Source organism: Capsicum annuum, chromosome 2 (genome assembly GCF_002878395.1).
Source record: "Capsicum annuum cultivar UCD-10X-F1 chromosome 2, UCD10Xv1.1, whole genome shotgun sequence".
Lineage (NCBI taxonomy): Eukaryota > Viridiplantae > Streptophyta > Magnoliopsida > Solanales > Solanaceae > Capsicum > Capsicum annuum.
This window is the reverse complement of record NC_061112.1, coordinates 130,190,233-130,213,394: the sequence shown is the minus strand read 5'-3', so window position 1 is coordinate 130,213,394 and position 23,162 is coordinate 130,190,233. Positions and strand designations below refer to the sequence as shown.

At 35.4% G+C, this 23,162-nt stretch overlaps 2 protein-coding genes and 2 long non-coding RNA genes across 7 annotated transcripts; 3 read left to right on the top strand and 1 right to left on the bottom strand.

The window, feature by feature from the left end:
• Nucleotides 1-884: 884 nt before the first annotated feature.
• Nucleotides 885-1,652, top strand: LOC107858181. Its single transcript, XM_016702890.1, has one exon. The coding sequence runs from the start codon at nt 885-887 to the stop codon at nt 1,650-1,652; it is 768 nt and encodes a 255-aa protein (XP_016558376.1).
• A 3,777-nt stretch (nt 1,653-5,429) lies between these two features.
• LOC107859418 (G-type lectin S-receptor-like serine/threonine-protein kinase At4g03230) lies at nt 5,430-11,089 on the bottom strand. 3 transcript variants are annotated; one of them, XM_016704424.2, is made up of 8 exons: nt 9,511-11,085; nt 8,901-9,404; nt 8,676-8,819; nt 8,388-8,581; nt 8,093-8,303; nt 7,675-7,912; nt 7,448-7,589; nt 5,430-7,046 (listed from the first exon to the last, which is right to left on the bottom strand). In XM_016704424.2, exons 1-8 carry the CDS (start codon nt 10,784-10,786, stop codon nt 6,726-6,728), a joined length of 3,030 nt encoding a protein of 1,009 aa, XP_016559910.1. In that variant the 5' UTR covers nt 10,787-11,085; the 3' UTR covers nt 5,430-6,725. The 3 variants fall into 3 exon arrangements, with proteins under 3 accessions (XP_016559910.1, XP_016559911.1, XP_016559912.1); XM_016704425.2 differs by having other exon boundaries at nt 7,675-7,900; XM_016704426.2 differs by having other exon boundaries at nt 7,025-7,164; nt 9,511-11,089.
• On the top strand, nt 7,127-9,144 carry LOC124896012. 2 transcript variants are annotated; one of them, XR_007052359.1, is made up of 2 exons: nt 7,127-7,237; nt 8,745-9,144. It is a non-coding gene; the product is annotated as an uncharacterized LOC124896012 (long non-coding RNA). The 2 variants fall into 2 exon arrangements; XR_007052360.1 differs by having other exon boundaries at nt 7,141-7,237; nt 7,836-9,144.
• A 1,901-nt stretch (nt 11,090-12,990) lies between the features above and the next one.
• On the top strand, nt 12,991-14,498 carry LOC107859419. Its single transcript, XR_001671368.2, has 4 exons — nt 12,991-13,132; nt 13,488-13,622; nt 13,897-13,950; nt 14,216-14,498. It is a non-coding gene; the product is annotated as an uncharacterized LOC107859419 (long non-coding RNA).
• The last annotated feature ends 8,664 nt before the right edge of the window (nt 14,499-23,162 follow it).

Sequence of the window (23,162 nt, the reverse complement as noted above, 5' to 3'; positions counted from 1 at the left end):
TATATAGATATGAAAGTTTTGTGTCTGAATACTAAATTTGATGGAAAAAATGATTAAAGTTTTATTGTTGGAAATTATTTTTTCACTTGAATAATAACTTAGTTTTCATTTGGGAACAAAAATCTGTTTCTAAAGGCTCCCTTCTTTTTCTGATTTTGTTTCCATTTATATTTTGGAATTTGGATGTATACTGTATAGTGGGGACATCTACAAAATTCTTCCCAAGAATTATCATATTCCTCAAAATTATCAGATGTCCTTGGAGGGACAAAAAATTGCCATATTCTGTAACCAAGGTTTATCATTTTTTTCTATTTATTTATTTATTGCATGATGTAACACTTCCTTTATGAGTTATTTCACTTTGTTGGGGTCACAATTTTGTTAGTAATTGGTAAGTGATTCCTTCTTTCAAATTTACGTATGTCATTCGTCAATATAACTTAGAATTAAGATTCCAATCTATCTTGTAGTATGTCATTATTCGACTTGTATACTACATAAAAGCAGCAGTAGAAGAAAAAAAAAAAAATCATAAATTAGCAATAATCACTTATGAATCCTAGTGTTAAAACTTTTTAAAATCATTAACATGACGTTACGTAGGAATATTACATTTTTTTTTGGAACAAAGTTTTAATTCAATTATATATATATATATATATATTTTTTTTTTTTTTGGCACCCCTTGCTTATAATAAAGGAAACCATTTCATCCTCCACCTGAATAATCCTTATTTTCATTGTCTCACTTCTCTCTGAGTCTTCTCCATTTCCCAAATTCTTCCCCAACCGTCACCTCCGTCGTACACCACCATCGCCACCTCCATAACCACCTTCACACAATGAAGTAAACGTTAGCTTTTTCTTCTTAGCTAACAAAAATGGGTTGTTGTGTTAGCAGTAGCAACAGCAAACTACTACCTCCAACTATATCCAATTCTTCACAACAAAGTGAAGAAGAAACAGTTAAAGAAGTTCTCTCTGAAACTCCCAATATACCAAAATCAAATCTCTACGTAGCTCAAAATAGTCCCAAAAAATCCTCACCCATTTCGAAGTTTTCAAATACCATGGAAGAAGAAAATCGCTACAAGAATCACATTTCGAAGAAGCCCGTTATGCCTAACGCTAACTACAACCACCCCGATGATTTCTCTGAAGAAGCATCCGAGATCTGCAGCAGCACTCTCAGTGAAGTAACTACGGTAACCGACAAGCGATATGCAGTTGAAGATGACGTCACTGAAGTCCGGTACCAGTCACCGGCGAATTACCGGAACGGTTCCGTTCAAAGAAGTGTCGGAAACTCGCCGGTAAGAAGATCCAATCCGTCTCCGGGTCGGGTCAGGTCCGGATCCGGAAGGGAATCTGGGGTGCAAAGGAAGGATAATGGGGAATGCTCCGGTAGGAGGTCGAGGTCACCGGGGATGAGGACGGATAATGGTGGATACGGGTTGGGTTTAGGGAGGAGTCCGTCGGTGAGGAAGACAGGTAAGTCACCGGGTCGGGTGAGATCCGAATTGGGTGATCGGATCCGGAAAATGGATGAAAGAGATGGAAATGGAGAAAATAAATGGCCACCACCGACAAATGGAAATGAATCACTTGAAAATCCACTTGTGTCATTGGAATGTTTTATTTTTCTTTAAAATTATAAAATAATGTTGGTAGTTTTAATGTAATCTTTTTATGGTAAAAAGTTGCTATAATATTAGTTTTGACATTAACATGATGCTGTCTACCCTCTTTTTTTTTTTTTAAATATTATTTTTGGAATATTGACGAATAGAGTTAATTGATGTTTATATTAATAGAAAGATGATTCAATTCATATGCGGGTAAGTTAATTCAGAATTGAGAATAAAGAAAAGAATCTGAATTGGTGGAATTATAGAGTTTCTACTAATTTTCAATTGAGCATTCTTGATTGTCTTTTTACCATGTTAAGAAAATCTAAATTCTTATTTTGAATAGAAAACAATATGCTTTAAATCTCAATTAAATATGCCAAAGATCAAGTGATCAATAACATACTCAGGTGATGGAAGTTCACTTGATGTTGAACTGGTGATTGAAATTTGTTTAAATGCATTTAGTAGTTGATTCTTTTTTCTCAAAAATCTAAATTTATTTTTATGAAATAATACGGTTTAATTTTCTAAGAAAATTCAATTATTGATGCATATTTTCAACTTTCTCAAGCCGTTTACATAAAATAAAATTGGTAACTGGGAAAGAATCTTTGAAAGTTGATTTATGATTGTTGACTGATTTGGCGGCACGGTCCGTGTCACTTAGAATTGTTTAAACGTGACATTAAAAACTTTGATAGATATGTTTACGAAATTCTAGCATTTTAAAACTTTAGGTGTATTTATGAGATTGATCTCTCATCCTAGAGTATGACACACTAGATTTTATTTTGCACCTAATTATGCCACCAAAAACTTAGAAGAAAACTAAACAAATATGTGAATACTCAATGATTGTTCAGGTTGAAGTCCCATTATTGGAACCTGACGTTGCTTGGATTGGAATATGAGATTAGTAGGATGTCCCAAGCTCACACCTCTGTCCCCAACACCACTCATGGCATGCATGGGGTGTCACATTATTATTCTTAAATAAGTGATTCATATACTTTTGACTTTGTTTCTAAATAAATATTTATTTTAAATTATAAGAATAAATCCGTCATATTCTTTCAAATTTATTCTTATTTAAATAGAATGTAATTAAAGTTAACTTCAAAAGAGATGCTCTCTTCGTTCATAAATATCTATCACTTTTAATTTGATACGTACCTTAAGAAATAATAAATAGAAAAGTGATTTTACTATATTATCTTTTGACTATAATTTTTTTTTATCGTAAAAAATGCAATAAGTGATATTGTATTTAACAGTACAAAGTGTAAAATGTATAAATATAGATAAGTCATCCATTAATTTAAATTGATAAAGTTAACTTTTATTTGTTAGGAATCAAGCACTTATTTAGAAATGAATATAAAATACTTATTAATATTGGCCGCTATTTCTTGGAATTCGAGCAACATAATGTAAATGGAAAACAATTAAAATATCTTTAAAATATAAAAAATTGGATAAAAATATCCCTCGTTAATAGTTAATAGTTTGATTCAAAAGTACCTATGCCGTCATTATAACTAGTATTAGATTCTAAACTCTGAATTAGCATTTGACCGACCTGAGGACCATGTAATGGGTTCTCCCCCTCCTTTTTTGAGTAAGCACTATTGGATGCTGGAGGGTCGTTTGGTAGAGTGTATAAGATCAATACAAAATATAGTATATTAATAATATTTGTATTAATAATGTTTATATTAGTTATGTTTGTATTAGTTATACATGTATTATTTTTTATACATTATTTGATTTGATGTATAAGAAATAATACATCTTTCATAATTTCTATAAAAGAAATGTTTGTTTATAAAAATACTCTTCTTTGATTTTGTATATTTTTTTGCAACAAAACTTTTTTGCCATCTCAAATATAATTAGTATTGTTGAACTAGTATATAGAGGTTTCGGATTAATTGCAAGACCTTCGTCTTTGTGCATGAAATATTATGCAAACGGATTAACATAGTCGAAACAAAAATAAAATATAAGACTTAAAATTAAGAAACAATCTTAATTTTTTTAATCTTTTTAAAGACCTTCGAAGCAAAGCAAAAATATGTTACAATTATTTAAATCAATTATTCATTGTTGTAGATTAAAATGGTGGGAAAAAATTGTGAAATGTGTTGAAAAGATTCACTATTGCAAATTAAAATGACGGAAAAAGGAATGATAAAATATTTTGAGAGGAAAATTGAGGGATATTAAGGTCATTTAATAAGTTAATACATGTATTAAAAACTTTGCATTACTAATACATAAAAAATGAGTGATGGTATTAGTAATACACACCTTAATACGCAATAGAGTGTATAACTAATGTTTGCATTAGTTATACATAAAATAAAAATTATACCAAATAAGATATTCATAATACACATTAATTAATACTTCAATTATGTTTGCCAATACATTCTACCAAACGAAACCTCACAGTTTTATTGAGAGATTGCCAGCTGTTAGTAGGGATTCAATAATTGGGTAACAGACCTTTGAATCGAAGAAGATACACATGCCATTATGGGCTGCTCTGCTTTTGGATGCTGCGGCTGTCAGCACCTTCTTCATTTCCTTCACACATTCTCATCTCATGTAACCACCTCACCTAAGCTTCCTTTTTCATTCTTTTGTCTTTATTATTTTGTTGTTGTTTTCTCAATTCGTCTAAATTATTTTGAAATTGTGTTTATTATGTACGTCTATCTACGAGATATAATCAACTACATAATGGTAAAGCATGTATAATCTAGGGCGGAGATTGTATTAAGCGTCATGTGCAACTCCCTATGTATAGATGGAGTATTCGAACTAACTACATACGCGATTGAATGTTTTTTTTTTTTCTTTTAAAATAAATAAATTTTACACTTGAATAATTGTGAGTATCAGTGGTAATGAAAATTGAACTATGAGTAGACTACCTTGCACTGAAAACTTTTAGAGTCAATATAATTGACTCTTGTTATTTGGCAACTTGTGTATAAAAGGGCAGAGGGGTAGAGGAAGCCTGGAAGATGCATGTGAGAGTACTAACGCCTAAAAGGGGAATGAAGCAAAAAGGTTGTTGGGATTTATGGCTGTTGACAGCCTGTTGGGCTAATGTGAAACTTTGACCAAATCTGTGTACATATCCACATCCATGGATCCTAACTAAACTGTTAAATATATGTAGGTATGGGGTTCACAAGTCAGGATTAAAAATACCATATTTAACACAACTACCTTCACTACTTTACAGCATACATTTGCTAATATTAACTACATACCACCAAAATGACCAAGAAAATTTTGTCATGTGGATGAAAATGCTCAAAACAAACATACAAAAAAATTTAGCATGATACAAGTAGTTGAAATCTAGAATTCAGATGATATGAATCCTGAGTTGAGCGAGTCGATACATTTATGTCCATCCATATTTATTTTTAGAGTTGAACCTCGAAGTATTGGGATGTATACGGAGGACTTTGATTCAATCCTCATGGAAATGGCAATATGGACAACTATTGCTTCTTGGCTAGCTGTACAGACATGGCGGAGCCAGAAATTTGGCGAAGAATATACAAAATTAAATATACACTTATTATGGCTAACATTTAACCTCTATTCACCATATAATTTTCCGGTGAAGGGTGTGCATGTGACCTCCCTTCACTAAAGGTGGCTCCGTTTAGAACATGCAAGAAGGGAAAATCCCGGTTATAGCCGTTAGTGTATTACATACATGAATTGGATATGATAGTGGTCCATATTTTTTGATTTTTGTTTTATTTTGCTGTTTATTTATACAAACCTCCTGAAAAAAGATGAAGCCGTTACTCTAATTTGTCAATATGTTGCAATTCATTTTATATTGTAGATAGTAGAAACTAAAATAGATTCCCATGTCAGTGTATAAGGCAGTATCACCCATTTCTCCTTGGTCTGTTACCCAGGCACACAAAATGTTATTTCTTCAGCCCATACTTAGGAAATTGACTTGGCCTATAGGACCATTTCTGTGTTGCATATTTCAATTTTCATGTGTTTCGTAGCAAGCTGCTGTCTGCACACTGCAGTGGCGGTTGCAAAATTGAGATATGGAACGATATTATTATGGGTCTCAATTTTTGTGCCGTGATTTTGTAATTATTCTACTTACAACTTTCATAATAAAAGAGGAGGGGGAAAAAAGACAAACAAAGGATTTTAAATGTACGATATGCGGTTACTTTACTATATAAATAGTTTTAACAATTAAAGAATTGAGATTAGTAAAAGAAAACAAATGCAAGATAACTAGGGGAATCAAAAGGATTTTAGTTGGGATGGATCTAGGTGATGTTTCGTCTATTGGCTCAAAACTCAGTCTATTTTAGCCCATTAAAAGTTGATCGAATTAGTTCACTTGATACTCCTCTATATTTGAAAATATAGAACGTCTTGGAAAAATCTTCACTAGGTAGGATTATCATATCTCGAAATACCTCCTAGAAATACAGATGTTGAGATCAAATTTAGAGACGAAGAGGCCATCTTTTCACAAGAACTATCACGTCAAATCATCATGAACATAATACTAGATGCGGAAGCGTACCTAAATCCATCAGCATCATAACAATTCTCCGTCTTGTGGTTATCGGTCTTCCAAACCAAGACGTAAACCGTAGTACTGTCCTTTCCAACGATGGGATGCTAGAAAGAAAACCTTATGTCTGGATACAATTCCCCAACCTTGACCACTATAACTAATTCTCCTCAGATAGAGGATACTAGAAAATAATCAAAATCTAATTTTGATAATGTTTGCCCATTCTTTACAGTTTTTTGTCTTCTTCGACACCGATCCTTGTCTTCTCATTACGGATATAATTTATTTGTTATACAATATACCTGAGATCGAATTTACAGAATTACATGAACTCCCCGAGGTCCTCTACATAGATTCTACACACAATGTTGCAAAGTCAAGATTCACGGTACTATGGTTTTACATAGCTTTTCAAGTCTTAATTAGAGTATGTATTTAACCTGTCTATCGTGCAAAATTTACTAAAAAATGCTTAGTGAATTGAGTAACATATACTCCATTATTTAACGGCCTTGCACAACAGTGATGGTCAACTCATTGTTGGAGCCGGGATGTGGGTTATAGTTATGAGAAGAGGAGGAAGACGTGCCTGCGGTTGTGTTTCTTCGTGTGATAAAAGCTGGCTGATTTGGTCTTGAAAGAGCCATGTTTTCACTCACAAGCATAATTAACACATTTGACATGGGTGGCCTATCACCTGAATCTTCTTGCACACATAAAAGTGCTACATTTATGCACTTCACTACTTCGCTTTCATTGAGTGTTTCCACTAGAGTTGGGTCCATCATGTCCAATGCCCTATTTTCTATCCACAATTTCCAAGCCTGTAATTATTTGTTAAGAGTCAACAAAAGTAGGTAGAACTGACTCTGTATATGCCATGCTGATCTTCGTATTCTCATTTTACCTTCAGTGGTATGCGCTTTAGCCACCGGAATGTCACTACAAAGGGCGGATCAGCTAACATGAGAAGTAAAGGTAGAAGACAGAACCCAATGATTTTGGTCTAAATCAGGTATATTTGTTGAGAAATTCACTGAATATATACATTTAAAATTTATAAAAAAATTATGAATCCGCTTATTTCATGACATGTTTTAAGATGATGATATGTTGTAAAAATACTTGTCTTATGTGCTCAAAGTCCTTTGTTGTTCTTAATATTGGGATACAGTAGTCAAGTTCGCCCTATAAAATGAAATGGAGAAAGTATTTAGGTACTTACATGACCCAAGAGGTTTGTGCCTTCGAAAAGTTCCAGATTTCTCTTTCCACTAATGATTTCCAGTACAACCACACCAAAAGCAAAAACATCAGACTTGATTGAAAAGTGTCCTTCCAATGCATATTCTGGTGCAAGATAGCCGCTGTATATCACAAGAATTAATTTGCATGAATAACTAATGAGTACCAAAAAAAAGACTTTTGAAGTGTTTAGGAACATATACTTACTAAGTTCCGGCAATTTTTTGGGTGTTAGACTCACTACTTTTGCCTTCAACAATCCTGGCCAAGCCAAAATCTGATATCTTCGCATTCATGTCTTCATCTAATAGAATATTGCTCGTCTTTAGATCTCTATGAATGATACGTAACCTTGAGTCATGGTGTAGGTAAAGAAGCCCACGAGCAATCCCCAGTATGATCTCAAAGCGGATATTCCAATCCAATAACTGACCTAGATTTTGATCTTGCAAGAATTAATCAAACAGAAGATTAATGTATTTGCAAACAAGCAGGAGAAAAACGAAGTCAAGTGATGAGCAAAAACTTTTAGAAAGCAAATTAGTGTATTTTAGAGGTACACTGGATCAACCTGAGAGATTCTATATAGAGGGGAGCCAAGCTCTCAGAAGAAAAGTAGACTCACCAAATATACAGATGTCTAAGCTTTTGTTAGGCATATATTCATATAATAAAATCTTTTCGTTTGCCTCGACGCAGTAGCCCAAAAGCCTTACTAGATTTCTGTGTTGGAGTTTGGCTATTAGCATTACTTCGTTTTTAAATTCTTCATCACCTTGACTAGAATGACTTGACAACCTCTTTACTGCCATTTCTTGTCCCTGACAGAACTTACCCTGTACAATATTCCTCATTAGCGGTTGTTACGCTAGATCATTTGAAAATGGTACAAGAAAAACAACAGTTGAGGCAAGAACAACCTTGTAAACTGGACCAAATCCGCCTCGACCAAGCCTGTTTGCATCTGAGAAGTTATCCGTTGCGACTAGTATGCTTTTCAAGTTGAAAAATGGGACATCGATCCTTTTCTTATCATCTTCAGTTATTGAATATTTAGATGAACTTTCGCTCTCGGGCAAGTGCTCTACCCTATTCCCTAGAATTATTTCCTTGGCTTCTCATGATATAAAAGTAAGTTCGAAATTAGCAACTAATATATATAGAGAGCGGCAGGAATCGAGAAGGATGGCTAAGAATGCTCATGTTACCTTTTCTTCTCGACACCTTTTTGTTATGGTAGATTACATAGCTAATGCAGCAAATTGCTATAATTCCAGCTGTTAGACTGGTGGAAATAATCACGGCTTTGCGATTTGGGGATGCTGCCTTCTCTCCACTCCATGCTCCTTGCTCTGAACCAACATGAATTGAACATGTTTAGGTGATTAAAATGAAGAATACAACCAAAAGGATCTGTGAGGGGTTATCGGCACCTCTGGTACAATTTAATGCCAAGCCATCCCATTTGTAGTATTGATTGCATAGACATCTCCTCAGTCCTCCTCCCGCAATGCTGCAACTTGAATTTGGCCAATCTTCACAGTCTGCTGAAGTAGTGCATGTAGGTTCTGGTGGTGGTTCCCACATGATCTGTATTTCGTTTATAGAACTGAGATTTTGTAATTTTCCATTGTAACACCGGTTTATAGGATGAAAAGGTAATGACTGGTTGAGCCATACATCTTGGGTCATTGGCCTTTTCATATCACATGAATTGCCAACGTTTTCTGCATGCACTTGTATAACAAATGTTCTGTTTTCCTCATCTATATCGATGATGGGAAAGGAGCCATTAAGCGTCTTGAAACTTGCTTCTCCAGTTAAATCATCACAGGAGAAACTATAATAAAGAGGATCCCCACAATTTGGTTGACTGCTCAATGGATAAGGTATAATGTTTGGGCCGCAAGGCTTGCAATTTCTCCTTGTTATTGCTCCTGCAAAATGATAATTATAGATATTCCTGTCAAGAACATCATTTTTAGTTTGATGAGTAATAAGGAGATTATATTGATATGAAACAAACCAGCATTAAGGCAGTACCAATATCAGTAACTGCTACGCGCACAGAGAGGTTGAAGCCACGAGTATAGTCCTCCTGAAGATTGACAAGCTCACTCCTCCAAATCGAGCAACTAGATTTTGTTACTCTCCGTGTTTCAGCCGCTTGAAAATATGAGTAAGCTAGGCACTTGCAGTTGCTTAGACACTCCTTTCTGCAATCTTCTTCACTTTTTGCTGCAGAGTATTCCGTGTCCGGCTCCTCAAATTTCATACTATGCATATTTAAGAACGTGTCGAATTCTGACTTCTTGTTGCAACTAATATCTGACTTTCTTGAACAACCACCAGTATATATCCCAGCCACCCAATCATCTGGAGAAGCAGGATCAAATCCTGGCAAACACTTGCACAGAGACATTTTCTTGCTGTTGCAAATTCCAAATTTCCCACAAGTGTCATACACACCGCATGGACCTTGCGGCTCTGACCATATCTCAGACCATCCACTACTCTTGTTGTCCCATCCATACAATTGTATTTCCCCTGTGGAATTCATCACTAGCCTCGTGTGATTAAAGTGAGACAACATGGAAGAAATATCAGACTCCTTATTAAAATTGGATAACATTGACACCACAAAAGAGGGCAGCTCCCTAAAATTAAATGGATTAGCAGAAGCAGTAGGAGCAGAGCCTTTCCAGTGGAGTACTGTCCTTTGGTATATGGTGTACTCGGAGTTGCCTGCTTGATTTAGCTGAAACGTGTAATTTCCAGAGGTAGGATCCTTTTGGGTAACACCCCAAGCAGTCAACTTCTGCGCATCGTCCATTCTCATACCAGGAAGGAAGGTGTCAGTGGGGTTGTCGAAACTTTGCCATAATCTCTTTCCTGACAAATCATCAATTAAAACCAAGTTTCCTGAGTCGAAGAGCTTTGCTGTACGGTTAGAAGAAGATGCACTAACGAGTTCTGTTGAGAAATAAGAGTTCTTCATTGAGTCCAACACTTTGAGATTACCATCGCCGTCAATAGCAATAACCAAAGGTTCACTTGATATCGGAATTGGTTTGTCCCTATTGGCAACCCACACAATAGTTTTGGGACTCTCCCGGTACCATATGCCAACATAATTTCTAAATTCTCCATCGCCAGATGTAGTGTTAAAGAATCCGATCTCGAATATCTGTCCAGCTGACACAAGAGTTTCCCCTTTGTTGGATAATAAGTTGCCTGAAGTTATGATGTCCCTAGAATGACATTTGAAGCGGCTCAAATACAGCATGAACGCAAACAAGAAGACGCTAGTAGACTGCATGTGGCTAGATCATAAAACATTAATGGCTATGAATTAAAATGATTTGGACCAACGAGTCGTGAGAATAATCTGTTGTGCTTGATGGAGTTTTCCTGTAAGGATTGCTCAAATTTGGAGCAATTATTCAATACAATTCTGCTCTAGGAACTCGTCTTCTATACAAGGTCGTGGACATTTAATTAACCAAGTCATTAGTCAACTGAATAGTTTTTCAACTTTCCCGTGTTTGGTTAGTCAAAATGACTTGGACGGCATTTTTTCTACCCAAACAAGTCCCTCGAAAAATGACTTCTTGAATGAATAAATTTTTCCAACTGAACACTGTTTGTGTGATTCTGCTTACCATGTAATCCATGGTGAAAATGGATAAACAATTATGGCTAAAAATGCTACTTAGAGTTGCATGACAATGACAAGTTTTCTCCTCCCTCCTTTTGTTTGTTTTATTACGCCCTCCTTCAGTGGTTCCTCCAATCATGTATTTTCGAGATTTATTAATATCTAACACACTGACGACAGGACAGCAACCTTATTGTTTTACTAAAATTATTAGAAAGGGAAAACACAACAAACTATCCTTTTATATATATTTTGGAATTTGGACCAGGCACTCCTTATAATAGCTCAAGTGCTGCTTCATTAACAAGTCCACTAACGACCAATTCTTAGTCCACTCTCGCATGGATAAACACTGACAAATGGCAATTCTCGAAATAGCTTTAGTAGAAGTTTAGGAAAAGAAAAACAGGAAGAAACTTATGCCTATTCCTGTTTTCTTTTACATAGTAATTAAAGTTACATTCGATCCACTCTGGTCGTAGGCCAGATCTGTTTGAGTATTAATCTTTTAATGATATGGCTAATGCAAGAGAATGAACACTACACTGAAATATTGTTACATTACATCCATCATATGATAACGGAGATGTTGAAGTCATTATAGGACTTAGTTTAGTGCTAAAGTGTGTGGAATGTTTGATGTTAGGGCTTTGGTCGGAAACCGTCGGATGGTATGCAATGCGCGAGCTAGTCAAACCCTACTGCAATTCAGAATGACTTACCGATTATTTGAACACTTCGATGCTGGAGAGTGGAACACATTGACAACATGGACAAGCTAAATCCTCTTTACTGAAGCTTTGGGTACAAAAAATGGGTTAACCAGCTGAGAAATCAATGTCTAAATCCTATGTACATTAACCAAAATCCCAACTGGGAAACTCAAAATACATGCTCAGGTACCCTTCAAAAGGAATGAAGCAAAAAGGTTGTAGGGATTTAATTTGATAAGATTGCATATTAATGGCTGTAGACTGCTGGTTGGGCTTAATGTGAAACTTTGACCAAATCTGTGCACATATCCATGTCCATGGATCCTAACTAAACTGTAAATATATGTACGTATGGGGTGCACAAGACAGGATTGGAAGTACCATATTTAACACAACTACCTTTACTACTTTACAGCATAAATTGCTAATATATTAACTACATACCACCAAAATAACCAAGAAAATTTTATCATGTGGATAAATATGCTCAAAACAAACATACAAAAAATTTTAGCATGATGATACAAGTAGTTGGAAATCTAGAATTTAGATGATATGAATCCTGAGTTGAGAGAATCAATACATTTATGTCCATCCATATTTATTTTTAGAGTTGAACCTCGAAGTATTGGGATGTATATGGAGGACTTTGATTCAATCCTCATGGAAATGGCAATATAGACAACTATTGTTTCTTGGCTAGCTGTACAGACATGGCAGCGCCAGAAATTTGGCAAAGAATGTGTAGCTTTTATTCTCAACTATGTTAAGAGTGTGCAAAATTAAATATACAATCATTATGACTAACATTTAACCTCTATTCACCACATAGTTTTTCGGCGAAGGTTGTGCATCTGACCATCCTTCACTAAAGGTGGCTCCTAAACATGCAAGGAGGGAACATCCCATTTATAGCCGTTAGTGTTTATATTTCTATATTATAGAAAAGCTGGTTTCAACCAGAGGGCATTTTAGCTAATGAACTTCATTAATCTGATTGCACTCCATTAATTTTAATTACGTGTCTTTCTGCTATTTTTATTAGATACATTGCACCTCTATCATTGAGATTTATCTACCAAAAAGTTTGTTCCTATCTTTTCTGCTATTTTTATTAGTGCACCACGTTGCACCTCTATCATTGAGATTTATCTACCAAAAAGTTTGTTTCTATCTTTTCTGCTATTTTTATTAGTGCACCTCTATCATTGAGATTTATCTACCAAAAAGTTTGTTCCTACCTTTCTCGTCTCTTGGTATATCAATAAGATGAGAACTCTTCTGCTAATCTGAGGTATGTTTCTTCAACAAAATCATACCATCTTTCATTTTGGCTACTATCTTTTGTATTCTGGATGATATTTTTAGGTTGTGCTTTGGATTTCTCTTCTTCTTCAAGAATTTCTAACGGAAGATGACCCAATCCATAAATTTGAAGTGAAAAAATTAAAAAATATAAAAGAATTACCATTTGTTAGTTCAAAAAGTTGTGACTTTCATTTTCTAATTGCAGAGCAATAGATTTGACAAAAAAAATTAGCACTAGCAGTTTTCCTCCTTTTTACAATAGTAAATGAACAAAGTTTCTTAATTTTTTTGATAAATAAGAATAAGAGAACATCATTAGTTATAGCTTTGGTGTTATACAGTCATTGATGGGTTCAGATTTCATAGAAGAAAGCTTGTTCTATACTACTAGAAGAAGAAGATCTGTCGGCGCGTGATTTATCTTGATGCTATCGCTGAGACTGACGTATACAAGTGTGAGCTAGAGGATTTGCCTGGTATGAATTTTTAGATTTTGTTAGGAGCTTTTGAAAAATGAGATTTTGATGAGTTTTTTGGATATGCATGCTGAAATATAAAATGAAGTTACGTACAATAAACTCTTGATAGTCCAAGTCTTAGTGGTTCTTGCACATAGCAAAAACTTTAATGTATCACGCTGTTTTTCTCAACACAAGTACTTTATATATGAAAATTATATAATGAAAAAAAGGGAGCTGATATATTAATTTGTATTGTACTAACTACTATATTATTTATTTGCTAATTTAGGCGAGGAATGTTTCCATGGAACAAATGATGGCATTGAGGAGTGCTCTTCGTGATGTAAGTATCATAAGTAACTCCGCTTTTTAGTTAGGCAAAATACTTGGATTGAAGGGTGTCTTGGAGCAATGGTGAAATTGTCTTCGTGTGATCTATAAGTCACATGTAACTCTTCCGTGAATCCTACTAATGTGGGATGCTTCGTGCACCATGCCATCTTTACTCATAATTTTTAGAATGTGGCCTTTTTGCTAATTCTATTAACATGGGATGCTTCGTGTGCCAAGACGTCTTTACTCATAATATCTTTGTATGTTTTTGACAGGAATTTCAAGCAAATACAAGACCGTTTCAGGGCTTACGTAGAATACCAGTGTATGTAGTAGCTATGTAAGAAAGACCAAAAATTAATGAATTATTAATCTTCAAATTAAATAATGGCTTGTAAATTTACCATGAGAATCACTGTGATGCTGTACTGTGATGCCACAACTTATTTTGAGGGCTTTTTTGTTCTTGAGTTGCAGCATCTCATGGTTCAATTTCTGTATGTATGCTGAGAAGAACATGAGAGAGTTAAGAGGGTATTTACACCATTAGTGTTGGCATGTGATGTTGTGTCTACATGAGGGGTTGTATTAGGAAGTGGTTTTATTGTTTTCTGTATAAGAAAGTGAATCTAGATAGCAGTAGTTGTTAATCCCTCTTTTTTTGTCGCGATATCTACTAGAACTGTTGAATTCTTTGCTAATTTGACTAATTAATTTCTCTAAGTTAGTAATCGCCTATTTCAGTTAATTTAATGTCTATTCAAAAAATCTTAAATATAATGTATTGTATTCTTTCATACAACAAGTCTCAGTCATACATTTGGAGAGCTCAACCTGAGGATGCATCAACTCTCTTTTTGTATCTATGTAAATAATATGTACCGTCATATAGTTGCAAAGCTCAACCTGAGGATGCATCAACTCTCTTTTTGTATCTATGTGAATAGTATGTACAGTACTATTTTACAAAATATGACTCCTTAATGTTCACACACACACATATATATGTATGTATGTATGTATGTATATAAATGTGTGTATGTGGTCACCTCTCCCACTACTCAGACTTCTTAATCGAACATAAATCCTATTATTGGGCCCGTGTCGAGGCTCTAGTATTACATACATGAATTGGATATTATAGTGGTCATATTTTTTGTTTTTTGTTACATTTTGCTGTTTATTTATATAAACCTCCTGAAAAAAGATGAAGCCGTTACTCTAATTTGTCAATATGTTGCAATTTCACTATATTGTAGATAGTAGAAACAAAAATAGATTCCCATGTCAGTGTATAAGGCAGTATCACCCATTTCTCCTTGATCTGTCACCCAGGCACCCAAAATGTTATTTCTTCAGCCCATACTTCGGAAATTGACTTGGCCTATATATAGGACCATTTCTGTGTTGCATATTTCAATTTTCATGCGTCCCGTTGCAAGCTGCAAGCTGCACACTGCACACTGCAGCGGCGGTTCGTTGCAGAATTGAGATATGAAACGATAATATTACGGGTGTCAATTTTTGTGCCATGGTTTTGTAATTATTCTACTTACAACTTTCATAATAAATAGGGAGAAAAAAGACAAACAAATGGTTTTAAATGTATGATACGAGTCTATTTCACTATATAAATAATTTCAACACCGGAGGTTTAGAGCATATATGAGATGTCTCAATCCATCTTTGTACAAACCATCTTTTTTTGATGAATTAGGTCATGTTTCGTCTATGGCTCAAAAATCAGTCTATTTTAACCCATTAAACGCTGATCAAATTCGTTAATTTGATACTCTAATTGAAAAAATAAAACGTCTTGCAAAAATCTTTCCAAAGATTATCACGTCTGAAATACCTCCTAGAAGTGACTGATGTTGAGACCAAACTTTTTCTATATCCATGAATGCCATAACTATTTCCATCTTGTGGTTATTGGTCTTTCAAACCAAGATGTAAACCATTCTGTCCATTCCAATAATGGGATGCTATGTCTGATTTAGGAACACAATTCCCGAACCTTGACCACTAACAAATTCCCCTCAGATAAATGATAATAGTAAATTATCAAAACCGAATATTGACAGTGGTTGCCCATTCTTCATAGTTTTTGTTGTAAACCTTACGGAAAATACTCCATCACGAACACTTGTTGAGAATTCTGATAGCTTGAGGCGTGCTTCTGTTACTTACCTTTCACCCGATATGGGATATAACCCCAGCAATCAACAAGTATAAATTAAGAGCCATAATCTGACAGAGATTTCATAAGACTCGAAAACCCAGCAAATTAAAATCAGGAAGAAGAAGAAAGTATCTTAAAATGTGTTTTGACCAAAGGGAATTGTTGCAAGAGTTCTCTGTCTACTCACATCCCACCATCATCATGATGAATCCAAGTTATCTATCAAAAACAAATTTGGCAACGGATAAAAGAGATTAAAAGCTAATAAACGATCTTTTACAAATTCAAATTAAGGATTGATTGGGATTGCATGTAATATTGAAATTAATACTAGAATAATAAGCAAACATGGCTGGCAATGAAATGATTAATGGTCAGTTATAATAGCCACAACTCACACTAGGAAGTAGTAATATTCTTTTTGAAATATCCAACAGTTTTCACCTTCCAATGTGACTTGTGTTATCACTTATCACAATTCTCGTGTTGTCATACTAGAGATATAGTCCTCCTTTGGTTCTTTTCTTCTTCGACATCAAGGAAAACAACGTTTTGGGAGAATTTGCTGTATCTTCTCATTACCAATATAATGTATTGATGTACAATATACTTGTTATATTAACAGTGTTGGTTTGAAAACCTTTAAAAGAAAATAACGCAGGAATTCAATAGTCAAAAAGTTGGCCGCTGAAACAGAGGTGAGAGTTTAAAGAAGAGAATACGCAGAGCAGTTGATTTTTTCTTGTAAAAGCCGTATGCTATTGATCATCAATTAGCCACTTAAATAGTTGCTATTACAACTAAAAATAAGATAAAGAAATAACCTATTTCTACCAAAATTACAATAACTAATTAGTTTCTTAGCAAAGATAGGACTCCTTTTAACTAGGATTTGTACGTAAAAGAAAAACTGGAGAAACAAGGAAAAATTGTCTGCATTCTTAAAACAACTTTCAACACTCCTCCTTGCTTTATGAAATGCAAACACCAATTCTTTGCCTTAGAAGCTCGAACTTGATGACTGGAAGTGGCTTATGAACAGGTCTGCTAGCTGGTTTTCAGGCTTGCAGAAGACTAGAGTCACTTCTCCCTTTTGCTGCACTTCTCTCAAGAAATAGAACTTGATGTTGAAATGTTTGGTTTTTCTGTGAAACACCGGATTGTTTGAGATTGCAATAGCTGCCTGGTTGTCGACTAGAATCTCAATACTATCATTTTGTTCCATATGTAAATCACACATGATCTTTCTGAGCCATAGGGCTTGGTTTACTGCTATCGTTGCTGCTACGAATTCAGCCTCTGCAGTAGATTGTGCAACAACTTCCTGCTTCTTAGGTGACCATGAAAAGATTCCTGAACTTAGGCTGAAACAATGTCCAGAAGTACTTCTCATATAATCAACGGATCCAGCCCAATCACTATCCGAGAAACCAAGCAACTTGAAGCTTTGAGAGTTCTCAAACTTTACACCATAGTCAACCGTCCCTTTGATATATCTTAATATTCTTTTTGCTTCTCTTGAATGCATCTCACTTGCACAATGCATAAAACGAGATAAGAGACTTACAACAAATAGAATATCTGACCTTGTCGCAGTGAGATACGTTAAGCATCCGATAAAGCTTCGGTAGTACCCTTCTTCAACTTTATTGGCTCCATCTTCTTTACAAAGTTTCTCTTTTTGATTCATTGGTGTGCTTATCGGCTTGCAATCCTCCATTTAAAATTTCTTCAGAATTTCCTTTGCGTATTTCTTTTGGCAAATGAACACTTCACTTTTGCTTTGCTTGATCTCCAACCCAATAAAATAGGACATAAGACCAAGATCGGTCATTTAAAAACTTGCATCATTTCTTGTTTAAACTCGTCAACCAACTTTAGATTATTGCCTGTTAACAGAAGATCATCAACATAAAGAGACACAATAAGAATATCATTATCCTTGTGTTTTACATAAAGAGTAGATTTCGATAAGCTTTTTTTGAAACCCAAGCCTAACAGATGATCATCTATCCTGCTATACCAAGCTCTTGGTGCTTGCCTTAAACCATAGACAGCTTTTTTTAGCAAATAAACCTTATTTTCATGTCCGTTGACAACAAAACCAGCTGGTTGCTCAACATAAATCTCCTTATAGAGAAGACCATTGAGAAAGGCTGACTTAACATCTAGTTGATAAAGTTTCCAATTTTTTTCCGCTGCAATTGCTTGTAGCAATCTGATTGTGTCAAGGCGAGCAACTGGTGCGAAAGTTTCAGAGTAGTTGACTCTGAAGATCTGAGCGTAGCCCTTCACCACAAGCCTCACTTTGTGTTTGTTGATAGAACCATTTGCGTTCAACTTTGTTTTGAAGACCCATTTTACACCAATGATCTTTCTGTCAGGAGGTTTCTCAACAAGCTGCCAGGTTTGATTTTTCTCAATCATCATCATCTCCTTCTTCATTGCAGCCACCCATTTTTCATCCCCTTCTTCTTCCTTATAACTTATGGGCTCACAAATTGCAGTATTGCATCTCTGATAGATATCAGAGATCAACCTCGCACCCCTAACGAGAGGATCATCAACTAGATCTTTTGGATCTAATTGAGTGGTAACTGCTGAATATTTTTTGGGCTTCTCCCAATTCTAGTGTTGATCTTCAATAAAGTAAACATCTCTATGTCACGCCCCAAAATTCCATCGGTTCGGACTGGCACCCGAAGCCGAGAAGGCCCGGGCGAACCCGTTCAAATACCTGTACTTTCACTTATATGTCACCAAAAATTTGGACAGCACTTCGTTGCATATAGAAGGGTCTAATTACCTGTATCAGCACAACACGCACAAATATATATATATATATGTATATATATATATATATATATATTACTTGGCCGTCGGGGCCACCACATATACAAATATAACATCACTATATAAACTTCCATGACTTTACCCTTCCTTATGTCTACAAAGCCTCTAGGATATACATGACATAACTAGGGTCGGGACAAACCCCCCGCCCACACATGACTCCTGTACAATAACAAAACATAAGGAACCGACTCGGAAAGGTCCGAAGCAAATTGGAGCTCACCAACAATAGCTGTATGACCTGGCTCCTATCTATGCTGTGAATGAGCTGAGGTACCTGTGCCTGCAGCATGAAATGCAGGTCCCCGTGGGGGACGTCAGTACGAAATATGTACTGAGTATGTAAAGCTGTAGATAATCACATATGATATAGGAGCTCAATAGAAATCAGAAACAAGTGAATAAGTCGTAATAGGAGTGGACCACACTTACTAGAACTTGTGACAACCTGTACATTGTATTTATTCAATCACTTTACCTTCGTTCTTGTCGTCTTTGTAATCATTACTGTACTGTACTGTGACCATTAGGCTGCCTCCAGTACATATTAACTGGGATCGACCCATGCTAGGCTTATGCCTCTGGGATACCACCCATAAACACATAAATAGGGATCGACCCATGCTAGGCTTATGCCCCTGGGATACCACCCGATAAGAGAGAACTTCCATCACTTAGTTCAATTAATCTTTGAGATTGTTATTTCGGTCGCCACCACATTTTTGATACTTTGAAACAATGATACATCAATAGGAACCAAGTAATAGACCTTCTATACAATAACGATGTAATAAAGACTCATTGATACATCAACAATGTGTTTCAGAATCATCAATATCACAACAATGAAATAGGAGCCTTTTGGTATATCAATGAAACATTTTGACACTTTATAGGATGGAAACAACTTCGTTGGTAACGTAGAACAATACATGTTTTTGGACAACCTCGGAATCTTACTTGATGGAACATTGGTGTTTTCATGCCAAAGAATATTGTTAGAGTATGCTTTACATACCTCGTCGTAGATTCGGATACCAATTCAACACAACTTCCCGCCTTTACAAATCACTTATCTACAATGAAATGTTTGGCATCTAGTATTAGCAACCCAACACCACAATTCTCTTCCATAATTCCATACAACCAATATTTGCAAAGCATTCCAAAAACCAACTTGAACAATAGGTTTATGTGTGTATATATATATATATATATATATATATAATCATCATTTCAATACCACATCATCACACCAAATCCCTTCACAATTCAACATAATCCAACCATGCACAAGAATAATCCAATATCATTTCCAATCATCTTTCAACAATAATCAAATAACACACGTCTTATGCTCACATGCATATATATACATATCCATATAAATAACACCAACATAATTTACATCCTTACCATAAAATGACCCTTTTGATTTCGAAGTTCTGTTGGCACAAATAAGGGGTGCTTCTCGAAGCCCTCGAGACGGTGAACACAACTACGGAATCAATTTGGATTTTCTACGGTTGACTCACAAGATAATTGGAGTTGAAATTTGTCTAGGGTTTCTTAGTCTTCAATAATGGATGATAAATAATAGATATGAGGCTAAGTATATGTATATAATGACCAATTTTCGTTCATGAGGTGATGGAAAATGACCATATTGCCCTTAAAATTTTAAGTAAATCCGAATCTATCCATGGTGGACTGTTTTGACAAGATAAAGTAGATCGACCATAACTCTTTGCTCCGATATCAGATTTGGGTGAAATTGGTATCGTTGGAAAGATAATTCAAAGGGCTTTCATTTCATATAAAGTAGGCCACCCAGTTCGTCCTGTAAAAGGAGTTTTGATCGTTTGAAGTTGACCTTAAAAATCTATTTTGAGAGGCTAAAGTAAAACGAGTTTAACTCCTTACTCATACGTTGGATTTGGATGAAACCAATTGCATTGGAAAGAAGACTCAAAGATATTTCTTTTGATAGTTGTATCTCTCCCAGTTCATTATATTAAGGGAGTTATGAGCGTTCAAAGTTGACCCAAAAAACTGGCAGGCCTCAGTAGTTTGTGTGCAGGAAATTTTCCTGCACATTTACTATTCACCATATCCCGACCACCATTTTATAGTTTTGAACGTGCTCGATTATATCCGAAACTTATTCGTTTTTGGAAATCTTTATATCATTGGAAAGCTTATTCAATAACCTTCGTATGGAACCATCGACGGGTAAATTCCGGTATAAATAAAATAAAAAATTAATTCCATGTAAATAAGACCAATACACGTACTTGAATACGCCAATACATGTACTTGAATATGGGGTGTTACACTCTAGTTACAACAATTTTCTCCATTTGAGGTTGATAGACCTTATATGCTTTGGACACATTACTGTAGCCTATAAAGATGCCAGTAATTGCCTTCTTGTCAAGTTTGTTGTGTTTAACCTGAGGAATATGAACAAAACACACACAACCAAACACTTTAAGAAAACTTAGTGAAGGTTTAAACCCATACCAAGCTTCAAATGGTGTTTTATCTTCCAAAGCCTTCGTTGGAAGTCAGTTTTGCACAAAGACTGCAGTATTTGCTGCCTCTGCCCAGAATGTTTTAGGTAACTCCATCTCATGTAACATACACCTGTCCATCTCCATTATCCATCTATTTTTTCTTTCACTGACACCATTTTGTTCTGGTGTGTATGGAGTTGTAAGTTGATGCACAATGCTGGCCTCCTCACATAATGAATCAAATTATGTTCAGGTATATTCCTTTTCATTATCAGACCTCAAATCTTGAATCGTACAACCACCTTGATTTTCCACCAGTTTCTTGAATTTCTAGAATACACCAATAACTTCTGACTTGAATTTCAAGAATAAAATTCAGCACATTCTTGTAAAACCATAAATGAAAAGAACGTAATAGATTCTACCTTTTAGTGGTGGAGTTCTTTGATGTCCAGCAACATCAATGTGAATTATCTGCAGCTTTTGTGAAGCTCATCAAGTTGATTTTGGCAAAGGCTTTCTATGTTGCTTGCCGAATTGGCAGGCATGACATTCAGTAGCGTAAACATCCAAATCGGGTAAGTTCTCCATCATATTCAATTTCTGTATTTTGACAAGCCCTTGATAATGATAGTGCCCGAGTTTCCTATGCCATAACTCAGCAATGTTTTCTTTTGCTGAATACACCATGTGCTCTTCTTCCGATGGATTTAATGAGAAACTTCTGCCTCGCATTTTGACTTTAAATAGGTCTTGTCCAAATGCTTCCTTGATCAAGCAGTATTTGTCTTTGAAATACAATTTGAAACCTTTTTCTAACAACTGACCAACACTTAACAAGTTCTGGTCCAAATTGGGTACATGAAGAACATAAAAAATTGTTTTAGTGCCCGATTGCGTTTCAATTGTAATGGTTCCCATTCCTTTTGCTAGAATATAACCACCATGGCCGATTCTAACTTTTGTAACATTTGTAGGCCTCAAATATTTAAAAAGATCTTTATCGCAAGTCATATGATTTGTGCATCCGCTATCGATCAGCCACGACTCGCTTGAGATACTGCTTGTAAAACATGATGCGACAACGAGTTAATCTTCTTCCTGTTCATCAACAACTCGAGCCTCTGCATCTTACTGTGAGTTTTGTTCTTGCAGATGATCGCTTCATGCCTAAGCTGATTGCACTTAGTGCACTTAGCATCAGGACTCTTCCAACACTTTAAAGGTGTATGTCCTGGCTTACTGCAATGCTTACAAGGAGGGTAATTTCCTTTGAAATCACCTGTTTTGTTTTTGTTACTTTGCGCTACACGTTCTCCATCAGTTGGTTGGTTCTTCTTATTCTTCTTAGAACGTCCATCATCATGATACTTGGCCGGTAAGTCACCTTCGAAAGCTCCTCCTTGTCTCATAACACGTCGTTGCTCTTGCGCTTGAAAAGCACTTAAGAGCTCTGCAAGTGTGATATTGGACAAGTCCTTAGTATTTTCTAAGGTTGTTATAGTAGCCTCAAATCTTTTAGGTGCCGTTACTAGGATTTTCTCAGCGATCCTTGAGTCATTGAAAGTGGAACCCAACAATCTGATGCGATTTGCTAAATTAAGAAGTCTGTCATAGTACTCCTTTATGGTTTCACTTTCTTTCATCCTTTGTAGCTCAAACTCGCGCACA